Source organism: Balaenoptera physalus (assembly GCF_965194825.1).
Source record: "Balaenoptera physalus genome assembly, chromosome: 2".
Classification (NCBI taxonomy): Eukaryota; Metazoa; Chordata; class Mammalia; order Artiodactyla; family Balaenopteridae; genus Balaenoptera; species Balaenoptera physalus.
Genome location: NC_138883.1, coordinates 108,913,950 through 108,936,764, shown reverse-complemented (window position 1 = coordinate 108,936,764; position 22,815 = coordinate 108,913,950). Strand labels below are relative to the sequence as shown.

General features: G+C 47.8%; 1 protein-coding gene across 3 annotated transcripts in view; it reads left to right on the top strand.

Moving 5' to 3' along the window:
- DAPK2 (death associated protein kinase 2) overlaps positions 1 to 22,815 on the top strand; it is a 122,574-nt gene that overhangs the window by 63,618 nt on the left and 36,141 nt on the right. For all 3 annotated transcript variants that reach the window (XM_082447195.1, XM_082447193.1, XM_082447194.1), the window contains exons 3-4: positions 6,008 to 6,229; positions 14,038 to 14,176. In XM_082447195.1, the coding sequence (XP_082303321.1) occupies positions 6,008 to 6,229; positions 14,038 to 14,176 (361 nt within the window). The remainder of the gene's footprint in view (positions 1 to 6,007; positions 6,230 to 14,037; positions 14,177 to 22,815) is intronic.

The window sequence follows — 22,815 nt, the reverse complement described above, 5'->3', positions numbered from 1 at the left end:
ACATTTGACACATGTTGGCCGAATGTCCCATTCCCCCGCCTGCTGGGCTGCACCTGGGGTGGCCATGACTGGAAGCTTCTAAGCATCGTCCCCGCCCAGTGGTCCTGCAAACTTGCAGGCTAATTCCAGAGGAATCGTGGCTCATTGTTCTGGAGTGTGGGAAGAGGAACTGCAGTGATTGCTTGGGGGAAGCGGGAGGAGGAACCTGGTCCCCACATCCCTCTGACTTGGAGCACTTCCCATTTGTTACCTTTTACCTCCCGTGGCATCTCCTCCCTGGGGGGATCTGCGTTCTGTACAGCTCTGCCTCATCTCAGCCTTGACCAACTGGGGACTTTGGGGCAAGTTACTAAGTTCATGGACACTTCAGAGTTGACTGAGAATGAGAATGAGTTAGACCCACTCTATCCGTAACCCTTACAAAACACCTTTGGCAGTCAGCCCCTGGGAGTTGCCAGAACAAGTCTAGTTGGCCATAGCCAACCTGGTGGGAGTGGGTGGGCAGTGGGAGTGGTCTTGCCTCAATGCCGGCCATGAGGGGTGCACTGTCTTTGGAGAATTCAAAACCAATGATAAAATTGAATAAAAATCAGTCTACTTTTTATTATCATCATGCACTGGCAATTCTCAATACTGTCAGTGATAAAATGCTCCTCGGTTCTGGGGTGGGCCCCCTCCTCACTGTTTGGTACATCACTGCCAGCTAGTTACCTTGAGAGTCTCACTGAAGCTAGAGTCAGTTGACCTGACTCTATGTTCAAACCCTGCTATCAGGGCCTGCTACCTGGCCCAACTACCAAGTCGCTTAACCTCCCTAAGCCTCCATTTTCTGATCTGTAAAATGGAGCTAAGAATGGTACCTGCAAATATTAAAAGAGAGAATAAAAATACAGTTAGCTTGCAGAGAGAAAAGCTGGATGTAAATGCTGGGATGTCCACATTGCTATACAAAATCTATCTCAGGGTGTGAGATTTGGATCACGCCCAGATTATTCTTCTTTGGCGGTGAAGAATTCGGTGGTAATTGAGCCAGGCTCTTCCATGAAGCTTAGGAGCTGGTGTTGGAGACAGCAACACTATTTTTGAGTTCTGAGAAGCTGGTCTAGGTTTACTCCTCATCTGATTCCTGGGCAGACAACAGGAGACCCTCATGGGGTGCCACCCTGGGCCCTGCCGAGTTCTGTCTGTGACTGTGACGCTGATCTTCACGCAGCCTGCTTTGTTCTTCCGGGGCACTGAGTGAGTGAGGGGCTGGGCCCTCTGCCTGGGAAGAGGGGTGTGTTCCTGACATACTTGCAGGAGAGCAGCTGGCAGGAGCAGGGAAGGTAGTTTCTGTGTCTTGCGGATTCACCGTCCTTCTCGGAAACCCTCCTACGTGACTTTTGCAAGCCAGCCTCGGGCTCAGCATTCCACCCACCCCCGCCTCCTGCTTTTCTACTGTGCTGGATAGTTAAGTCCTTTGTCAGGCGTTATCTCATGATTTCCCCAACAGCCCTGTGAGGTGGACAGGCGGGGTTTTCTCATCCACATTTGACAAGGGAGGACCCTGAGGCCCAGGGAGTTGAACAGGCTGCCCAGGGTTATGACCAGTTAGTGGACGGGCCCTGACCAGAACCCAAGTCTCCAGACATCAGCCCAGAGATGGAATTTGGAGAGTGAAGGGAAAGCTTCATTTATGTTCGGAGTTGTCATGGGCTCTTAGGAGCTTTCTGACAGGAAGCTTTCTGAGGTGAGACCTCCGGTGGCAGCTGGAGGGAAACAACTGAGAAGGCATCTCCTTGTCCAAGCCCACGAAGCTTTGGTGGCAGGTCACGGGGACCAGGAATTGGACCTCCGGACTACCCTCCCTTTGCTGCATTCAGGTTAGGAACTGACTCTTGCTAGGGAGGCGGGAAGAGGAATATGCGTGCTCTGCCTATGTACATCAGTGTTTCAGCATTCCCATAATTTTTGAATTAGTGTTGGTAATCACTTCCCTTATGGTCGGATGGCTCCTCTCTGCTCCCTCCCGGGATATACCCTGGGTGGCTCCGTCCTAACCTAGAGGGGCTCTCGCTGTCCACCCCTTGCCCCGTAGCCTAGCTGAGCGACTTCTGCATCCCAGGGCCTGAATTTCTGGCTTCAGAGCATTCCTGATGGGCAGACAAGGGCTCATCACCATCACCGCTTCCACCTGCCCTTGGGTCTTCTGGGGGGCGTGCCGAAGCCACCTCAGGTCTGGCTTTCGTGCATCTGCTGTGGGTACACTGACCAGGGGGTGCCCAACTGCAAACTTCCATTCCTGTTATTTCCCAGAGCCCGGGGTGGTCTTCTGCCTTGATTTGCAAATCAAGCAAAAACTGTCCTGGTGGAAGAGATGATACTCCCCCCGCTTACTTTTCTCCCCTCCCATCCTTTTCTCCCCTCCCATCCTCCTTCTAATGGTCAGATCAAAGAACTAAGGGAGAGGGTAATATATCAATACTGAAGAGGGCAAGGAATAATATGAGTAACAGTGGTGTACTTTTTTCATCTAGAAAATGGAGATAATCAGAAGACTGTTGTAAGTTGGTGTTTCTCAGCTTGGACTGCACATCACGGTCACCCGGAAAGCTTTTAAATATCTTGATTCCCAGGCTGCAACCCAGACCCTGGAGATCAGAATCTCTGGAGGTAGGACCCAGGCAGCAATAATTTTAAAATTCCCCGGGACTTCCCTGGTGGCCCAGTGGTTAAGACTCTGCGCTTCCACTTCCGGGGGCACGGGTTCGATCTCTGGTTGGGGAACTGAGATCCCGCATGCCGTGCAGTGTGGCCAAAAAAAAAAATTCCCCTGGTGATTCCAGCATGCAGTCAGGGTTGAGAACCACTGCTCTAAGGATGAAAAGAGTTGGTTAATTGCTTAGAACAAAGATATCCCCATATCTGGTTGTGCACTGGAATCGTCAGGGGATGGGGTGGGGATGTGTTAAAATCGCACTGATGCCCTGGCCACACATTGCAGACCATGTAGATCAGTGACTTCTGCCTTCATATGAGCAACTAACTAATAAGACGTAATAGTCACTGTTTACTGGAGCTGCCTGTGGGTCGGCATGACATATTTCCAGTCTTCACAATTCCCTGGTAGGGAATCACAGTTCCCATTTTACAGATGAGGAAACTGCTGCTCAGAGCAGATAGCCAGTCAGCGTAAGTTTCCTGAGGCCAGGCCTGTCTGATCCGGAAGGCTGCTCTCCCTGCCCAAGGCCTCCCTGCCCCAGGGCTGGCCTCGTGGAGCATATTCTGCACACTTCCCAGTACCAGCTCAAGGAGAGGGGAAAACCAGCAAGTGGCCTTGGCTCTCCTTGAGGCTCCCCAGGGCAGGTTGAGTAGAGGACCGCTGTCCCATGAAGGGAGGGAAGATGAGTGACGTTACTTGGTGTTTGGCTCTGTGTTAGTCATGCACTCTCAGAATACTTCCTTTTGGCTGGAGGAAGACGCCAGCTCGTGTTAGGCCTGACCCCCCAGTCACCTCTCATTGCCTCAGCTGCTCTCACAGAGAGAACACTCAACCAGGAAGAGCAAACACTCATTTGCTTTTTGAGAGTTTGAGGAACTTTTCAGGCATGTGATACAGAAAAATGCCTCCGTTTCCCTCACAGGAAAAGGGAAAGCTTTCTCAAGGTAACCTGAAATATTTAGCTCTGCCTTATAAAATCCCTGTGCCTCCACCTCTGTGCTCTGTAAACTTAAACAAATCGCTTAAAATCCTTAAGCTTTGGTTTTCCCATCCCTCAGGGCTGCCAACGCCAGGCCCCTTGAGGTGTCAGAGAGAGAAGAAAGGAGTGTGGCCATCCTGAACCAGAGACTTACAGCTGCCTGGGACTGGAGGCTTTGTCCAGTGTTTGGTGGCACCCACTAAGCAACCTGATGTCGCAAGGCCCAAAGCAGCTCCCAGTGACCAGAGATCTCACTGAATGTGTTCCCTCTGACTTTGGGAGGCTTGGCTTCACTCCACCTGTGTCAACCCCTAGTGTGTAGACAGCCCAGAGCCAATATTTGGGGCATAAATAGCTGAGTTAACTCTAATAGTTTTGAGTTAGCAGACAGTGTGATAGACATTTGGCTCCACAAAGGCTTCCCAGCCCAGCCCAGCAGCCAGGGCCCTCTCCCTCCCCAGAGCTCCATCTGTGTCTGATGTCTGTGCCTTTGGTCCCTGCCCCTTACTGTGCAGCTCAGAGCCTGGCACAGAGTAGATGCTCAGGTAGCACTGGGTGATTGGGGGATGAGGGGATGGAGAGATACATGAACATGTGTTTGGCAACATCTCTAAGGTGGTTGCCATAGAATGCTATTTAAGTCTTGGCCTATCTATTCCTTACTTGCTCTACTTGACTTTTTTTTTTTTTAATCACTTGGGTTTATTTTGAAGGCTGTCTCACTAAGGATTATTCTAGTAATGGAGTGGTTCAGAGGTGATGCTGTTTTCTGAGGTTGAGGCACATATCCAGAGCACTTGTGTGTAACTTTTACCCCAGAGCCACTAACAGAGTACCTCCAAAGTGTAGAGTCTCATGGCCCCTTGTTTAGCCATTAAGCTGAACCTTAAAGTTTTCTGAGTTCTGTCTCAAGCAGTGGGTATTGTGGTTGGCAGGAAAACATGGGGCACTGGTGGAAGGGGAGTGCGAAGGCCCACTGGAAGGTGGCCACTGGGCAGTCACCAGGGACTTCGAGTGGCCCCCACCGATTGCCTGGACTGAGATGGTGAAACAGGAGGCCGCTGCCCTTCCGTGTGTGTGTGTGTGTGTGTGTGTGTGTGTGTGTGTGTGTGTGTGTGTGTTGGGGGGGCTGCCCCTGGAGCACTCAGGGAGGCTGGCCTAGGGCCACCTGCCACTCTGGCGAGGACAGCATTTCATGATTGCTGTCTAGGTCCCTGGAGTGAAGGATTTTCAGGCCCAGCCCTGAAGGGCACTAAGCATCATCTTGACTCCTTTAACTATCTTAGTGGCTTTGTGAACAGTGGGCTGGGCACTCGGCCCTGGGGCCTGGCTTTGCCATTAACCCTGTGATGACCACAGGTGAGTCACTTGATGTCTCCTGTGCCTCAGTTTCCTAACATTTTACGATTCTGTGGTCCTATCAGTCTTCTCACCGTGACGAACACCCACTGTGCTTACTAACAACGTTAGGCTGCCTCCGCCCCACCCTCACCTCCACCAGGATCCCCCCGAACCCGGCTGGCATAGCCTCTGGCCTCGTCTTTAAGTGCATCGTCCTCATATTAGCTCTGTCCCCTGATTGTCTGACTACCTGGCTCATGTCAGGTAATTGAGATTTTTATTTGTTGGGAGGGGTTGGAAACAAAGGTACAAACATGAGACTATAGAGGTGCTTTGTCCCCTCACAATTCCAAATAGATGAATTTGTACTTGCTTCCAGATAAGGGAGGCCCAAACAGATGATTGTTACTGTTAGTATTTTGACCATGCTGACCATTTTTGCTTTTTATTTTATTTATTATTTATTTATTTATGCCACACCTCACAGCATGTGGGATCTTAGTTCCCCGGCCAAACCTGTGCCCCCTGCAGTGGGAGCATGGAGTCTTAACCACTGGACCGCCAGGGAAGTCCTGCTTTTCCTTAAAAATCTTTTCATTAAGTAGTATAAACCTCTGGACATTGTGATTTCATCTGGTAGATACAAGACAGGGGTTCTAGCTGAGGCTTTGGAACGATGAGGCTGTGTCATCCAGATCAAACCAATAGCCTTTCAGGGCCTCAGTGTTCCCATCTGTACACTGGGAGTGACGATACCAACATTCCTTCCTAGTAAAAGGTAGAGGGTTCATATGAGCAGAAGGGAAGCCCAGTACTTACTCTGTCTCAGTCACTGGTTGATGGCCAGGTGGGGATGCTGGCTGGTGGCATGATTTGTCCTGCCCTGGAAGAATGACTCTGAGTTACTGTGGCCTAGGGGTGACAACCAGGTCACTTCCCCAGTAACCACAGTGATGCCCTCCTTGTGTGGGTCTGTGTCCCCACAGTGGCCAGTTCGCCATCGTGAAGAAGTGCCGAGAGAAGAGCACGGGGCTGGAGTACGCAGCCAAGTTCATCAAGAAGCGGCAGAGACAAGCCAGCCGGCGGGGTGTGTGCCGGGAGGAGATCGAGCGGGAGGTGAGCATCCTGCGGCAGGTGCTGCATCCCAACGTCATCACGCTGCACGACGTCTTCGAGAACCACACCGACGTGGTGCTCATCCTCGAGCTGTGAGTGGGTGCCTGGGACTGGGGGTCGGGGCAGCAGGGCGGGGGTGGGGGGTGGGGCGGAGCTCCAGCCGCAGGCCCCAGAGGGAGCAACAACCTGACAGAAGCCCGACCTGGAGGAGATGAAGTCAGTGGGAAGTGGTTTCCCTCATTTACCCCATCCACCTCCTGAACCCGGGCTTGCTGTGCAGCAGGGACTGAGGGCGAGGGTCTAGGTCTGACTTTCACTGGACCCTGGGGATCAGAGGGAAGAAGTGGGGAGCGCTGGAGTCCCTTCCTGGCTGGTGAGCACGTGGGAGGATGAGGGGGGCAGAGGGTGGAAGGGGGAGCAGGGGGCTGTCAGGGAGAGTCTGTTCGAGGAGGGAAGAACAAATATCCTCCAGGCTCTGCAAAGCCCTTCTCAGCCCTTTCCTGGGACAACCCCCCTGCCTTTGTGCTGTGTTTGATGCCTTTATTATTATCATAGTAACTATTACTTAGAGAGCTCTGCTGTAAGCCAAGCGTTTGCTAGGTCCTTCGTGTTTTCTTGTTCAGTCTTCACAGAAGCTGTGTTGAGGGTAGTGTCCCACTTCCGCCAAGAGGACTTTGTATTCACTTTGCTGAGAATGTCTGTTACCTCATTTAATCCTCTTAACAGTCCTATCCCATGGAGACTCTTATTACCTCCATGTTACAGACAAGAACACTGAGAGGCCGGGTCATTTACAAGATCCTACAACCAGGAAGTGGCGGGGCCAGGACTGGGTCCATGCTGCTTGTGCAGATAGCTATGAGCTTGAGGTGGGATGGCCTTGGACTGGCCCTGCAGGGGAATCCTTCACAGTCTGGTGGAATTTGGATGGGTGACACCACGACTCCAGGGGTTGGTTGGCCAACTGGTGTCCCTCCTGGAGATGCCCCCCATGGATTGGGGAGGTGGAGGTGGGCCTCCGGCGGTTAGTAGAGTTTGAGTTGGGCTGTGGCACAAGTTGAAATGGCTGTGTCTAGTCAAGCAGCAAGACCGGGTGTCAAGAATGTTCTGAGCCTCAGAGGCGTGAGGCATCTGCCAGTTAGCAGAGGAGTGGCAGCATTTGTCTCAGCAATCCCTGACTTTGTGACCTGGGGCAAGTCACCTCACCCCTCTGAGCTTCAGCTCTCATCTACAAAGCAGGCAGCCATCCTTAACCTGCCTGTGGGTTGGGTGGACCACCTGACATTTGAGACCATTCTAATTTGAGAACTATGCTCTGGTGTTGTCAGCCTATAGATTTATGTAGCAGATGGTCATTTGCATACTTTTGCATTGGATTCTTAAATTATCCATCTCAGTGTTTAAGTGCATAGAATTACCCATGCTCTCCCCTCGTCTAACTCCCAATGTCCTCTGTGTTTCTCCCAGGAACCTCTTAGCCAGTAGGACCAGTCAGTGTATACACCTGCCTCACTCAGACAAGCCTGGTGGGTTTCCACAGATGTAGCCAGCCATGTGGATGGCCCGAGGTGTGGCAAGCCCCAAGGCTAAGGGTTAGCACTGGTTCCCAGCAGAGAGTGACAAGCCCACCTTTGCTGGGAAAGCCAGGTCAGTTCTTTAAAAGTCTGTTGTCAAAACTTTACAGCAACTGAAAAGAAATTACATTCATATGCCTACCACCCAAACACAGCTATTTGTTTCCCTGTGGTTCCTCTCAGTCTTTATCTATTTGCATACAATCATTGTACTTGTACAATTTCCTGCTCTACTTTTCCCCCAGTTAACATAATGCCATGAATAGCTCTTTCTCTTTTAACTGACTATATCATGTTTCATTAAATTACATACCCGTATCTCCCTGTTGTTGGACATTTGGTGTTTTAATTTCCAGCTTTTAACCATTACATATATTACTGCCATAAAACAACTTTCTTCCTGTGTTTTCCCCCTTTTCTTTTGGATTAATTTTTTTAGACAGATCCTCAGGAATGGGGCAATCGGGCTGACATTTTTAGGGCTCTTGGCATCCTCACTTTCATAGGACAGGTTAACCAGTACCACCTGGAACATGGGAGCGTTTCTTTCTGCCTGCAGCCTTGCCAGCCCTGGGTCATTTGTTTTAAAGCAGTGTTCATTATTGTCTTTTACAGTTATGATACTTTTCTGTCATTTTAATTGGCATTTCTGTCATTGCTGGGGAAGTTGTCTGTTACTCCCTGTTTGTAGAACCCCAGGAGTTGGGGTCTGGGATGCTCTTGAGATGTCCCTGTTTCTCCCCGCAGGCTTCATGGCTAACCAAGAGTTACATGCCCTCTTCTTGTGAGCTGTCACCGCCCGTGACATCAGTTGTCACACTGGTGCTCCTGTGAGCTGCTGTGTTTGTGAAGTTCTGTCTGTTTGTAGTTTCTCTGTCTCCTCCTTTACTTTTAAGCTGCCTCATTGTCTCAGGGTGCCTGGCTATGGAGCTAGGGATTGCTAAGACAGTGCCTCAGTCTTGTGTGACCAGGGTCTGAGAGGAGGACCTTCCAGGAGAGAAGGGCTTTTCATGGGCTTTTATGTTTGGACTTGGTGACCTCTGTTGGGCTGCTTAGGAGCCTTTGGCCTCCTGGTCCTCACTGTGCCCTGCTAGGCTAGTGGGTTTGCCTGGTACTTAAACACGGGTGTCAGAGCCCACCTGCTCAGTTGATATTTGCAGGGTTTGTGGATGGATCTACCTCTCAGCACTGTTGTCTAGTGCAGGCCTTCCTCCTGCTTCAGCTGAAGTAGCCAGTGCTCAGAGGACATTCCCAACCCTGATTTAAGTCCCCTTCAGCTGTTATTACCCTGTCCATGATCGCCTATGCAGCAGCTGCCTCTCGTCAGGACTGGTGATGGCAGGGTTGGGAAGGATTGAGTTGTCCATGCAGTAAGTTGACTTCTGTAGGGGGTAAAGAATATTTTCAAACTCTCAGTGGATTAACTCATGCCACATGTGGAGCTGGCTCTGAAAAATGTACGTCTGCCCTGGGAGGGTTGGGCAGCCCTCCCATCCCAGGCCCCTGACCTCTCTGGGGCCTCCCTGACTCCAAGCTGTGGAAAGCAATACAGCGGCGGGAGCATACCAGAGCAGGGCCTGACAGAGCGCTCCAAGGTGGCGGCAATGCTTCCCAGGCCTTGAATTGAGTCCAGCTTTCTGGGCCCCAACAGCTCTGGCAGCATCCTTCCCAAATCACTGCCTACACAGGTCATTTGAGCACTCAACTCCCAAAAATGGTTGGTTGCTTTTGAAAGAGTTCTGAAAAGCGTTTCTAGCAGCCAGATCAAACTGCAGGGAGGAAGGAGGCAAGGGTCAGATTAGCAGGAAGGCGACTGGTCCTGGGGACACTGGAGGAGAGCAGAGGCTGGCTGTTAGGTTTTGCTTTTCCTCTTTAAGTCAAATTGTTTAGGGGTGTGAGAGGAGAGAAGCTTGGGTGGAGTGGGGATGACTCCATGGCAGAGATCTTGGGGCTGAGAAGCCCTTGGGAGAAACTAGGTTTGGGGGTAGAAACAAAACCCAGGCTCCTTGATGGCCTTGAGAACAGGTGCCTGAGGATTGATGTGAGGGTCCCTGGCCTGAGTGTCCAGGGCTGGGACAGATACCCGACAGGCTCATCAGCCTCCCACGTTTCCAAGTCTCTGGGGACGATTCTAAGGGTCACCATGGCTGTCCCCCTCTTCGTCCAAAGGAGATCATGTCTCACCCCGTCTCCTGCCCAGATCACACCTTCAAACAGAACAGCTGATTACTGTCCCCCAAAGTCCTCACCCTGCCTGGGCCTTTACATCAGTAATTTTGGGTGACAGAACACATCCACATTATCATGAAGTTCTTTTACATTTACTCAGCGTTCTGTTTAAGGTAGGAAGGGCAGGATATGCCCAAGGTCACAGCCTTGCACGACCCAGCAAGGCTGGAAGTATAAAAACAAGGACTGGGCTAGGTCCTTGTGTTCCTGAGGGACACTGTGGATTTGAAAATTTGCAGAAGGCTCCCGACAGGTCTCTTGCAAATGCCAAGACTTCACTTCTGTATGATACAGAATATTCTGTGCCATGCTGATATTTTAAATGTCTTACTTCTTTCCTTTGTTTTTTTTTATTTGCCCACCTTCTCTTGAATGTCTTGCACAAGGTGCTGTGGAAGCAAAGGTAATCTAGCTGGGGAGAGAGCCAGCCAGACAGTGACAGCCCAGTGTGTGAGGGCACGGATGCAGCTGGACAGGGATGGCAGATGACAGCCTAGGGCTTGGAGTAGCTTTGGGTTTTCTTTTTTGCATCAGCAACTCGAGCTTTATAGTATGGGTAGAGTGTGGTGAGAGGAACACGTGGTGCACCGGGATTGAGAAGATCTGGATCTAAATCCTGGTTCTGCCACTTACTAGCTGTGTCACCTTGGGCAAGTCACTGCTCTCTTGGGGCCCCAGTTTCCTTGTTTGGGAAACCAGGACGGAAGTTCCATCTACCCCTCAGGGCGGATGTGAGTCTCAAGTGAGAGAATGCTTGGGGAAGCACATCACACAGGTGGCGAATCTAAATAAACTCAAAACCAAGCCCTCTTCCAACACTACCACCCCCAACAATGATATGGTGCATGGTATTGGACTGGGGTCTGGGACTTGGACATGGTCTTGACCATGCACTCTCTTGCTAGGAGACCTTGCATGGCCACTTCCCCTCCTCTGGGCTTGATCTCCTCATCTGTTAGGGAAGAACTTCCAAGTGATGATGGTTTCTGTGCAGGGGTCACTGAGGGAGAGCGAGGAGTTTGCTTCCCTAGACGTTTACTGTTAGCCTCTTATTATGGAGGATTTCAAACATATACAGAAGTAGAGAGAAGGATGTAAGAACCCTCATAGGCACATCCCCCAGCTTCACATTATCACCATTTTGCCAGTCTTGTTTTACATTAAATCCTACTTCCCCCACTCCATCTGTTTGTTTGCTGCAGTACTTTAAAGCAAACCTCAGACATCATGTCATTTTACATACAAACACTTTAGTATGCATCTCTCATTGACTGCAGTTTTTAAAATGCAGCCACCATGGATTTATCACACCTGACAGAATTATCCAGCCAGCCAGGCCCCAGACCACCAAGGCTGTCTACACTCCAGTCCATAGTGATATTCCTGATGGACCCAAAGATACCTTTTTACGGTTGTTTTATTTGAATTAGCATCCAAATGAGGGAAGTCCACATGCTGTGTCTGGTTCTTTTGTCTCCCATGTCTCTTATTCTATGGCAGTTCTCCCTCCCTCCCTTTTAAATTTATTTATTTATTTATTTATTTATTTATTTATTTATTTTTGGCTGAGTTGTTGTGTCTTTGTTGCTGTGCGCGGGCTTTCTCTAGTTGTGGCGAGCAGGGGCTACCCTTCGTTGCAGTGCACAGGCTTCTTATTGCGGTGGCTTCTCTTGTTGCAGAGCATGGGCTCTAGGCTTGCGGGTTTCAGTAGTTGTGGCTCGCGGGCTCTAGAGTGCAGGCTCAGTAGTTGTGGCACACGGGCTTAGTTGCTCCGTGGCGTGTAGGATCTTCCCGGATCAGGGATCGAACCCATGTCCCCTGCATTGGCAGGCGGATTCTTAACCACTGTGCCACCAGGGAAGCCCTCCCTCCCTTTTTTGATGCCATTGATTTGTTGAGAGGATTAGGTCATTTGTCCTGTTGATTGTCTCATAGTCTGGTTTCTGTTGATTGTCTCACAGTCTGGTTATCCCTTCCTCATGGTGTTGTTTAATTTGTTCCTCTATGTCCTGTATTTCCTGAAACCTATAGTTAGACCTAAACAAGATACCCTTCCTACTGGTGATGTTCAGTAGAAATATAGTGCAAACCACATATGTAATGGAAATGCCAGATTTTCCAGCAGCCATATTGAATAAGAAGTAAAAAGAACTAGGTAAATTAGTTTTAATAATATTTTTTATTTGACTCAATATATACAAAATATTATCATTTGAACATGTGATCACTGTAAAACTCATTAATGAGATAGTTTACATTCTTTTTCTCATCCTATGTCTTCAAAACCCAGTGTGTATCTTACACTTACAGCACATTTCAGTTCATTTGCAATGCAATGGTTAGAGTGCAATCCTGCCAAAAAAATAAAGTTGTATTTAAAGGAGAATATTTTACACCACTTCAGTTTTTGAATTAAAATGAATTAAAATTTAAAAGTCAGTTCCTCAGTTGCACTAGCCGTATTTCAAATCCTCACTAGCCATATGTGACTAGTGGCTGCTATATTGGACAGCATATAGAGAGAATATTTCCATCACTGCAGAGTTCTGTCAATAGCACTGAACAAGAGGCTTAAGCAGATTTAGGTTCAGTTTTTTAAGTTGCAATACTTTGTAGGTGTTGCTGTGTACTTCCTATTGTATGACATTGTGTTCAGTTGTTCTGTTTTTCATGATGCTAAGATTGATGAGTGGGTCCATGTATGCTTCTGGACACTTTTAAAGAAAGGAAAAAAGATTTTGAGGCTCTTTATTTAGGATGGATTAGGTGGCAGGGAGTGAATGAGTCCCAAAACTGGGACAGAAGCCATTCTGGCCATATGAAAATCATCGGAGGACACTCTGTGATATAGTGGTTGAGAGTCATTCTGCCTGGGTTTGAATCCTGATTCTACCACTTACAGGCTGTTTGACCTTGGGCAAGTGACTTAACCTCTCTGAGCCTCTGTCTCTTCAACTGTGAAATAGGAAACTAATAGTATTGTACTTTAGCTCATAGGGTATTGTGATGATTAAATGAGATAATGTACAAAAAGTATACATTATGCACAGAGTAAGTATTCAGTGAATATTAATTACCATTACTATGTTGCTGTTATTATAAAAATACAGGTTCTGAGGCCTTGCTGCTAGAGAATCTAATTTGGTAGGGTCTGTGGTAGGACCCGGAAATCTGCATTTTAAACAAGTTTTCCAGGTGGTCCTGAGTTCCTGGACTCTCTGGCCCAGATCCTTTCCTGAGATCTTTTCCTGGGGTGACCCTTGGCTATGTTGCAGCTCCAGAGAAGCACGTGTCGGCTGGATACTCCAGCATCTGTCAGAGGCCAGACAAGCCCAGTAGGACTGCCAGATTTAGCAAACAAAAATCTCCCATTTTATCTGGCAACCATAAATCCCCAATTCAGATAAAACTGGAAACTAGTCTTTTTGCTCCATGGGTCTCTCTATTCCTGCCACATCAACCATAGGGTGCAGGAGCGTAGAATGTGAGGACAAAAGCAGTATTTTAGAGTTTTTACAGATGAACATAATTAATGGGTCTTGATGTTTAAGTTAGGGACATGTCTTTGAGAGGTCATCTGTTATAAGATGAAAGAAAGGGGCTTTGGGAACCATCTTGATCAGTCTGCTCATTTTGCAGGTGAGGAAACTGAGGCCTGCCTGGAGGGGACAGGGGAGTGAGCTGTCCAAAGCCAGTAGCAGGGCCGGACTGGAACCTAAGTCTCCAGCTTCTGGCCCAGCATATGTTCCTCTTTGTCATCCCACAGCACTTGTTTCTGTCCTCTGTCACTTGAGTCATGTGTTGGGGAGGGGTAGCACCTAGGGTAACAAGGGACCTGGGCCTAGAGTGTGAGCAGAGACCCTTCTGGTGACACCCTAAGGGTGGTTTCTGCCCTTGTCATCCAAAGGGAGGAACACAGCAAGTAGAAATAGAAGGAAAGTCAGTCCCTGTGCTGGCTGGATAGAGCCCCAGAGATGAGTGAGGGGATTCTGCTAAGCACGGTGCCTGGGGACAGGGTCAGGGGTTGCACGCATGGGCTTGGGCTCAGGACACACAGGGCTGACTGGGCCTGGGCCCTCCTTACCGGTGTCTTGCAGAGTGTCCGGAGGAGAACTCTTCGACTTCCTGGCCCAGAAGGAGTCCCTGAGTGAGGAGGAGGCCACCAGCTTCATTAAGCAGATCCTGGAAGGGGTGAACTACCTTCATGCCAAGAAAATTGCTCACTTTGATCTCAAGGTCAGTGGGGTGGGGGGGAAAGGGAAAAGAATCAGGTTAGGAAGAATGGGCCCAGTCTCTCCCAATGTCATTGCCAGGAGGGGTCAGCGCCCACTAGGCCTTCCTCCCTCATCTTACAGTTGAAAACTCTGAGCTCCTGGGAAGGAAATGATGCCACGGGAGTGTCCCCCTCCTGAGTTTCATTTCTCAGGTAAGGTTTTCTTCACATAGGGGCTGATGGCAAGAAGCTTCTGAATCAGACCACTGACACCTTATCTCTTTCAGGGAATACATAGGGTGTAGTTTTTAAATAAGTAAGCCAATGACAGGAAACTTGAAACCAAACCCATTGCACAAGACTGAACTTTTCAGTAACCAAGAGCTAACTCCTGAGCGGGCAGAGCTAGACGCATTCAGATGAATACTGCTGAGGTTGCCTGGCTCTCTGGACCCGGCACAGCGTCCAGCATCCTTTGACCAGAGGTTATAAATCTTAGAGCCCAGTGACCACTGGCTGCAATCCCCCACCCCGCCCCTTACTGTGGCCATAAAACTGATTCCAGGGGCCATTGATCGTTTGTGGTAACTGGTATTCAGGGTCGAGAAAGTTCACTGTGACCACACAGGACTGCACACAGGAAGAGTGTGGACAGAGTAGAAGGATCAGTTCCCATAGTAGCTGAGCTCAGCTGCGTAGGCTGATGAGCCTTTACAGTCACCTGAAGCATCAAGATCCCCCAACCTGTAATCAGAGGGACCCGTTTATTGAGGAGGAGACCCACTGATTTTTTTTTTTTTCTTTCTTTTTTTGGCTGCATTGGGTCTTTGTTGCTGCTTGCGGGCTTTCTCTAGTCGCAGTGAGAGGGGGCTACTCTTCGTTGTGGTGCGCGGGCTTCTCATTGCGGTGGCTTTTCTTGTTGCGGAGCACGGGCTGTAGGTGCGCAGGCTTCAGTAGTTGTGGCTCGCGGGCTCTAGAGCGCAGGCTCAGTAGTTGTGACGCACGGGTTTAGTAGCTCCGCGGCATGTGGGATCTTCCCAGAACAGGGATCAAACCCGTGTCCCCTGTATTGGCAGGCGGATTCCTAACCACTGCGCCACCAGGGGAGTCCGACCCACTGATTTTTCTATCCAGAAATTCCTGTTGTGTTTCAAGCATTGTGCTGGGTGCCTGCGTGTTGCTACAGGTACAAAATCAACTGAGGCCTTGTTTGAGCTTAGTTCCTCTTTTCCAGGAACTTGTGCAGGAATCATAAAAGAGAGATCAACAACTCTAAGTGCTGTGATAGAGGGAAGTACTGGGGGGCTGGGAGTCTAAATGAGAAGCCATCTAAGCCAGACTGGGGTATCCGAGAGGGGGCTTCCTGGAAGAGGTGGTATTTGGATTGAGTTTTGAAGGACTGCCAGGAGTTATCAGAGGGGAAGAGCCTTCTAAGGAAGTGAGGCCAGCAGGTACATGGTCCTGAAATAGCACAGTGCGTTCAGGATAGTACAGGCAAAGGGTGAATGTGCTGAATGGAGAAGCCGGGAGGAGAGCAGGAGGCAGACACAGGCCATGGGAGCTAAGCCAAGGCCGTTGAACTTTACACTGAGAGATATGGGCCAGATGAGCAGGGAGATGAGGCGAGCAGATGTGTCTTTCAGAAAGAGCCCTCCGACTGGGAGCACGGATAGAATGGGGACGGTAATCTGGGTGGGATGTGCAAGTGCCAAACTAATTTGAGGAGGGGATGGAGTCAAGACCTTTTATAGAGGTTGCTCTGAGGACTGATTAGGTGCCTAATTAGATGGGGGAGATGAGGGGGAGGGCAGAATCCAGGACGACACCCAAGCTCTGGCTGGCAGGGCTGGCCCAGAGAGGGTATGGTGTCTTGTGGTCTCAGAGGCTGCATCAGGGTGTGGGCTTATGTCCCATAGAGGGATCCCACCCCAGCTCTTACTGTGCCCCCTGGGGCGACCTGCTGTGAGTCTCCCCTCCTTAGGCCAGATTGTCACAGTATTTTGAATTCCTCCAATAGAAGACATCTTGCAGAGTCTCGCTCAGGTGTCACGGGGTGAAAGTCAGGGTCACTGAGGAGTGTGTGGCCTGGGCAGGGCTTTGGACCTCAGGGTATTAATACACCAAGCAGGAAACGGGCTACCTGGATCGCACGTGTGTCTCCTTCCTGATAATGCTATGGGTAGTTGACTTATTTTCTATGCCTTTGCTGGCTCCAGGAGGCTGGCCTCAGAATGGCCTCCTTTGTCTTTTCTCTCATGGGGCTGGTAGAGGCAGGCGCGTGGAGTCCACAGGCCCCGATGACTAGAGCACGTTCATGCTGTACGGTTGGCTTCTCTGGCAGCTTGCTGAGGTGGGGGAGTTATAGCCCGGTCAGGGTTTCACCCTCACTCTACCGTGTACCAGGAAACAACTGAACCTCCGTTTTTCAGCTTTAACACAAATGATAATGCTTACCTGTTAGAGTTGTAAAAATGAGAGAGAAGCAGCATTAAGTTCTGGATACCAGATAGGTCCTCTGTAATAGTAGCTGGTATTGTTATTTCCCTTCCCAGAACAGAGGAAAAGAAAACACACCTCCTGTTACAGTGTTTTGGGCCCTGATAGACTAGGAAAACGAAGCCTGCTAGTGCAATTCTAAATTGCCCAGCAGAGAGCTGAGATTGGTTGCTAGGTGGGGCTGCTGGTGGGCGATCTTGTCTGGCTCCTGGGCTCAATCTGGACGTTTTGCACAACCTGGAGACAGTCTGGGTTTCCCCTGGATGCAGGTAGGTTGAGGATACTGCTGACCCCTGCCCTGCCTTGTATCCTTAGAGGGGCATGGGCAAGAAGCCTGCTGACTCCCCTACCCGTGGGTCCCTTGGCCCAGGCCCAGCTGGGCAACTTCAGAAGTGATGAGTAGCTGGAACTCAGTGGGATTACCTCATGATTGACTAGACGCTTCCTGGAGCCAGAATGTGGGTATGTGTTCCCCTTGGCTGGAACTTCCTGCCAGCTGGAGGGATCATGCAGAAGGTCCAGCTGGTAGCTTAAGGGAACTTCTTGGTTCCATGTTGTTTCCCACCATATAAAATTCATTTTATATGAATACATTTCTCTTCCTGCCAGCTGGAGGGATCATGCAGAAGGTCCAGCTGGTAGCTTAGAGGGGACTTCTTGGTTCCATGTTGTTTCCCACCATATAAAATTCATTTTATATGAATACATTTCTCTTCCTGATTTTCCTTCTCCACGAGGGACCTCTGCTTTCCCCTCCTCTTGTATTCTGTTACTCCTTGCCAAGTGAGTCAGGCTCGCTCGGCTGCCCCATGAGCACAGTCACCATTGTTATCTCCACGCCCCTGCTCATGACCTGTTCTCCACGCTCACCTTCCAGCTGGAAGGAGCAGGTGTTGGAGGAGGATCAGCTCTCTGGCCTGCCTTTGGACTAGGAATGACCTCTCCTCCTGTGTCAGCCATTGTGCTGGAATGGTAAGGCTCTATCCCTGCTTATGACACACTCCCAACCTTGTGGCAGAGAGCAGATGAATGGAAAAATTAATGTACAATAAACAGCCTTGGTTAAAACAGATCACAGCATGCTGTTGCCCAGAAATCTGTGACAGATCCTTGTCACCCATAGGACAAAAGAACCCCTTCTCAGCATGACATTCAGGTCTTTCTTAAACTGCCTGAGCCCTGATTCTGGCCTCATCTACCTTTCCCCACTCCAAAACACTAGCCCCAGGCACCAGGATGACAGATACATGTCCTGGCCCCTCTTCTCTGTTCATGCTGTTCAAATCCAGGAAGCTGCTAGTCTTCCTTTTCTCTGCCTATGGACTTCCTGCTCATCCTCCAGGCCCAGGAGAAATGCTATTTCCTCGGGTAAGCAAGCCTTTCCCATGCCTGCCAAAGCATAACTGAGAACCAACCTGCTTCCCTGATTATCTTGCCCCCTGTATAGACTTCCACTGACAGCATTTATCACCGGGCATCACTTTCTGCTCTTGTCTCTAGCGCAGTGCCTGACACATGAGTTACTCATTGTTGAATGAATGAGTGAATGAAGGAATGAATGGTTTAGTAAGACAAATGCATGTGTGGATATCATCTGGAAAATGCAAAAGAGGTGGCAGGCAGATTTCAATTCAGTGATGTGGCATTTATTGAGGGACTATTGTACACCAAGGGGTAGAGTGACAAGCATCAGTAAGGTATGGTACCTGCCTTCCAAGGGTCCACCATCTATGGGGAGATGGCTGCAGTGAGACTGGTGCCGAGGCCAGCTAAAATAAAATCTACCCATGACTCTCATTAAGAAACACTCACTTCCAAGGGGTAACCTCTCTGCCTCAGCAGAATGAATACCATCCTAGTGTGTGGTGTAAATTCACCACAGACAGGCCCGCTGGTGTGGGTAGGTAGAGGGGGTGCAGGTAGATGATGTTGCCCTGTGTTTACAAAAATGGACGTGACACTGCTACTGACTGCCCCTCATCCTGGGTATCATTCAGTGTGCCATCTGGAGGATGGATACCAGGAAATGGGGCTCAGCACCACCCAGGGACCTCACCCTAGTACGTGATCCCACACAAAGGCCTTGTAGAAGGTGTTTTTTTGTGGTTTTCTGTTGTTTTGGATTTGGGAATTTCCCCTCTGAGTATGGGTGTGTCTCCCCTACCTTCCCCAAATCCAACTTGAGAATTCAGAAATGGAAGGTGACCCTCAGGTCTGACTGGTATTTTAAGCAAAAAGAACACACCATGAGAATTGAATGAAATTGTATGCAAGCCAGGAACCCGGAACTCTGAAGGGACTTTTTGGTTTATGTAAACAGTGTTAAGAAGAGTGAATTCCTGAGCAAGATACTCCAAAACTCCAAATTCCTCTGTGTCCTGATCATCCTTTGAGTTGTTTGTACGTTCATGATGCGATGGGGTCTGCTCATCAAGCTTTCATAAGAATGATACTAATAATACTTTAAATGTACATTGTACTTTCTAGAATACAGCATGCTTATACATCTCTTCTCTCATTTGATCCTCACAGCCACCCACTGAGGTACAAGGTATTGTCACTTTTTTACACATAAAGCAATTGAGATTCAGAGAGGTTAAGTTACTTGTCCAAGACCACACAGGTACTAAATGATAGGGCTGGTACTTGAACTTAGCCAGTGAGGAGACACTAAGCACAGCTGAGTATCACCAGCTTTTATTTCACCAGATTCTAACAGTATGGATTTCTTACTTGCTTGCATCATGCCTTTTACGCATAGTTAATCCGAAGGTTTATACTGTGCCATAAATTTATCCTTTGCACAGTTAATTTCTCATCTGGTTACCTTAGTTTTTCTTTCTAATAGGTTATTCCTCATACTTAAAAAATTAATTTGTATTCTATTAATTGCTATAAAATGTGCATGCATTTGAAAGTAGATCTTACAAGAATGAGATGATTTCCATACTAAAACCTTGGAGCATGTAATAGAGGTGAGACTTGGTAGTTTTGACTGTCAAGATAGGTTCGGGTGAGATTGTAAAAGTTTAGGGCAGAAGTTTGTATAGGCAGTCACAGCCATAGAAGACTTTTACCCCTCAACATTTTTTATTATGAAAACATTTCAAAATGTCTGAAAAAATTAGAAGAACAATACAATGAACACCATTATGCCCTCCTCCTGCATTCAACATTTGGCCACATTTTCTTTACCTCTTTCTGTCTTTAAAAAAGAAAAAAAAAATTTACATTTATATAAAAAGCATTTTATATATATATATACACACACACACATACATGTGCATATGTGTGATTTTTAAAATTAAAAATAGTATCTAATAAAAATTTAAAAATAAGTATTCAAGTGTATGTATTTATTAAAATTATGGTATAATTGGAAAGAAAATTGTAGCTATCATGACACTTCACTCTAAACACTTCAATAAGCATCTCTCAAGATTAAGTTCAGTCTCCTACCAACCCACAGTACCATTATCACACTTAAGAAAATTAACAGTAATTTGTGGAAGACCTTTAACTGGTAGAGAAACATTATTCTATTTCTTATTTAGAAAGAAAATTCTCCTGGCAGTGGAGAGAGAATGGATGGGAGAGAGTAGGCCAGTTGGAGGTAATGATAAGACTGTGGGAAAGAAATGAACCGAAGGTACCCCTTAAACTTTTCTTAAAAAATGAAGTCAATGGTCTTTTATGCTATTATAAAAAGTAACAAAATACAGAAACATACAAAGAAGTTATGTACAGACTCTCTACTGCAAAATAATCATTATTAACATTTGTTATATTTTCTCCAGCTTTTTATAAACAGGGTGTGTGTGTGTGTGCGCGTGCGTGCGTGTGTGTGTGTTAAGGTGTTATAACTATACTACTTCTACAGTTTTCTTTCCTGCTTTTTTCACTCTACATTCTAACCCAAGCAGGCCACACGGGCTCTGTAGTGATTTACTTTGCTGTTGAGGCTTTTATACAAGTCTTTCTGATTTCCTTACCCTCTTGGCATGTTCTGAGGGTGGACCCTGTTTCCTGTTCCTCATACCCAAAGCTTAGCTTGTGCCCCAGCCTCAGTATGTGCCCCGTGGGCTCTTCATCTCAGCCCCATGCATCAGCATGGGGGCCCAGAGCCCTAGGGATGCATCCTGGCTGCTTCATCAACTACTGCAGGGCCACCCTAGGGTGACCCGAGGAGAAGTGAAATGAGGACACAGAGCTCCTAAATGGTTGAGGGAAGGAACAAAATGTGGCAAAAATTAAACTATGGAGAGCCATAACTGAAAGAGTTGAAATATAACAGTAAATGTGTAAATGGGGAGCATTAAACCAACAAGCTGCTTTTTATGAGATACAGCGGGAGGCCACATGGGAAGTGGAAAGAGGAGAAGATTGTGGGTCAAGCCTGCATTTAAGTCTCACCTCTGCTAGGTAAGGTTGGGGAGGTCATGGCTCTGACCTTTCCTGGCCTTGAAAGTGGAGATAATATTGCCCCTCACTTCCTCACCCAGGAATGGAGTGAGGGGCCAGGGAGAGATCAGTGTTTCTGAAAGGTCCCTGTAAACTCTAAGACTCCTTACAAGTGCTGGCTGTGAATTTTAACTAGCCTCCCTATGAGGCCATATTTCTCCCTATTCCTCTCTGTCCTCCAAAGGGATTCAGAAAGGGAGGTGGGCATGGAAGCACCCAAAGGGGTAATGAATAAGGTGGTGCTTTCCTACCAGCAGGCTGGGCAGATTCCCAACGTGGCAGGACGCTGTGTGAGGTTGATATGGCTTGGAGTAAATATCATGATCCCTATTTTACAGATGAGGAAACAAAGACAAAAAAGCAGTGCCCTCCTCCTCTTTTGTCCTTATTACCTTTGCCATCACCATTAGGTGCTCAGAGTCTCTTTGCTACTTCCAGCTGCCCACGGTCCTCCACTCTGGACCCCTGCCCAGGCCTGGCCTCCACTGAAGTATCATGTGTTCAAATAGTACCTTTTAGGTTCCATTCACATCTCTGCCATTAGCCCTCCCCATGCAGCTGATCTCAGTAGGAGTGAAAGAACCTGATTCTGGAAGTGGTAAAGGGTGGTGGAAAGGTATCTTGGCATGAAAAAACCTGGGTGAAAACCTAGCTGCACCACTTCTTAGTCATGTGGCCTTGAATAAGTTACTTAACTTCTCTGATCCTCAGTTTCCTCATCTGGGAAGCACAGACAGTAACTTAGTCTACTCAGATTCTGTGCAGTGGTGTTCTGGTAGTAGCTGGATCTCCAATAAACAAATATATGTACACACACACTAAATTATTATAAAGTCTACTGATATTAAGGTTTATAACATAATTTACAAGTAATAAAATATATAATACTTTTATTTTGTAAATTTCACAAAATAAATTGATTCTCGTAGAACACTTTCCTTGTTTTTTGCTGACCTCTTGTATCAATAGCCAACCTATGGATGCAATAGACAAATGAGTGTAGTTCCAACAGGATTGTTTGTTGATATTTTTGTTTATGTTAACAAGTAAGGTGAAAATGAAGCAATGAAGACGTGTGTTGGAACTTTACTTGTTTGCCAATGACATGAGTGACTTCTTTGCTGAACTGGATAATGGTTTCTGAATATTGAAAGATATTTCTTCAATTTTCTCTGCTAGCACAAAATAATGGCTGTAGACACGACACCCTTATAAGTTTAATCTCTGTTAAGTGATTTTCTGTAGAACTTCCTAAGTCTAGGATCAAGAAATCAAGTCCTGATTTGTAGTGTCTGCCGATTTCTGTGGTGTAAATACACCCACTGTGGCCAGTTTCAAGGCACCAACTTGATGACACTGACTAGAGCTAGGAAGAGGGGTGCAGTAACATACCATGATGAAGTATTTCCCCCATGCAGAGATAAAAGGCATTAAGTAACCTCAAGAACATAGAAGATAATAAAATATAATAGAAATAAAGAAATAAAATGTAATAGAAATAAAAATTTATACTTCCTAATAAAAATTAGGAAGTAATAAGTTTTTAAAAAATTATTTATTTATTTGGTTGCGTGGGGTCTTAGTTGCGGCAGGCGGGCTCCTTAGTTGTGGCGTACATGTGGGATCTAGTTCCCTGACCAGGGGTCGAACCCCAGGCCCCCTGCATTGGGAGCGTGGAGTCTTATCCACTGTGCCACCAAGGAAG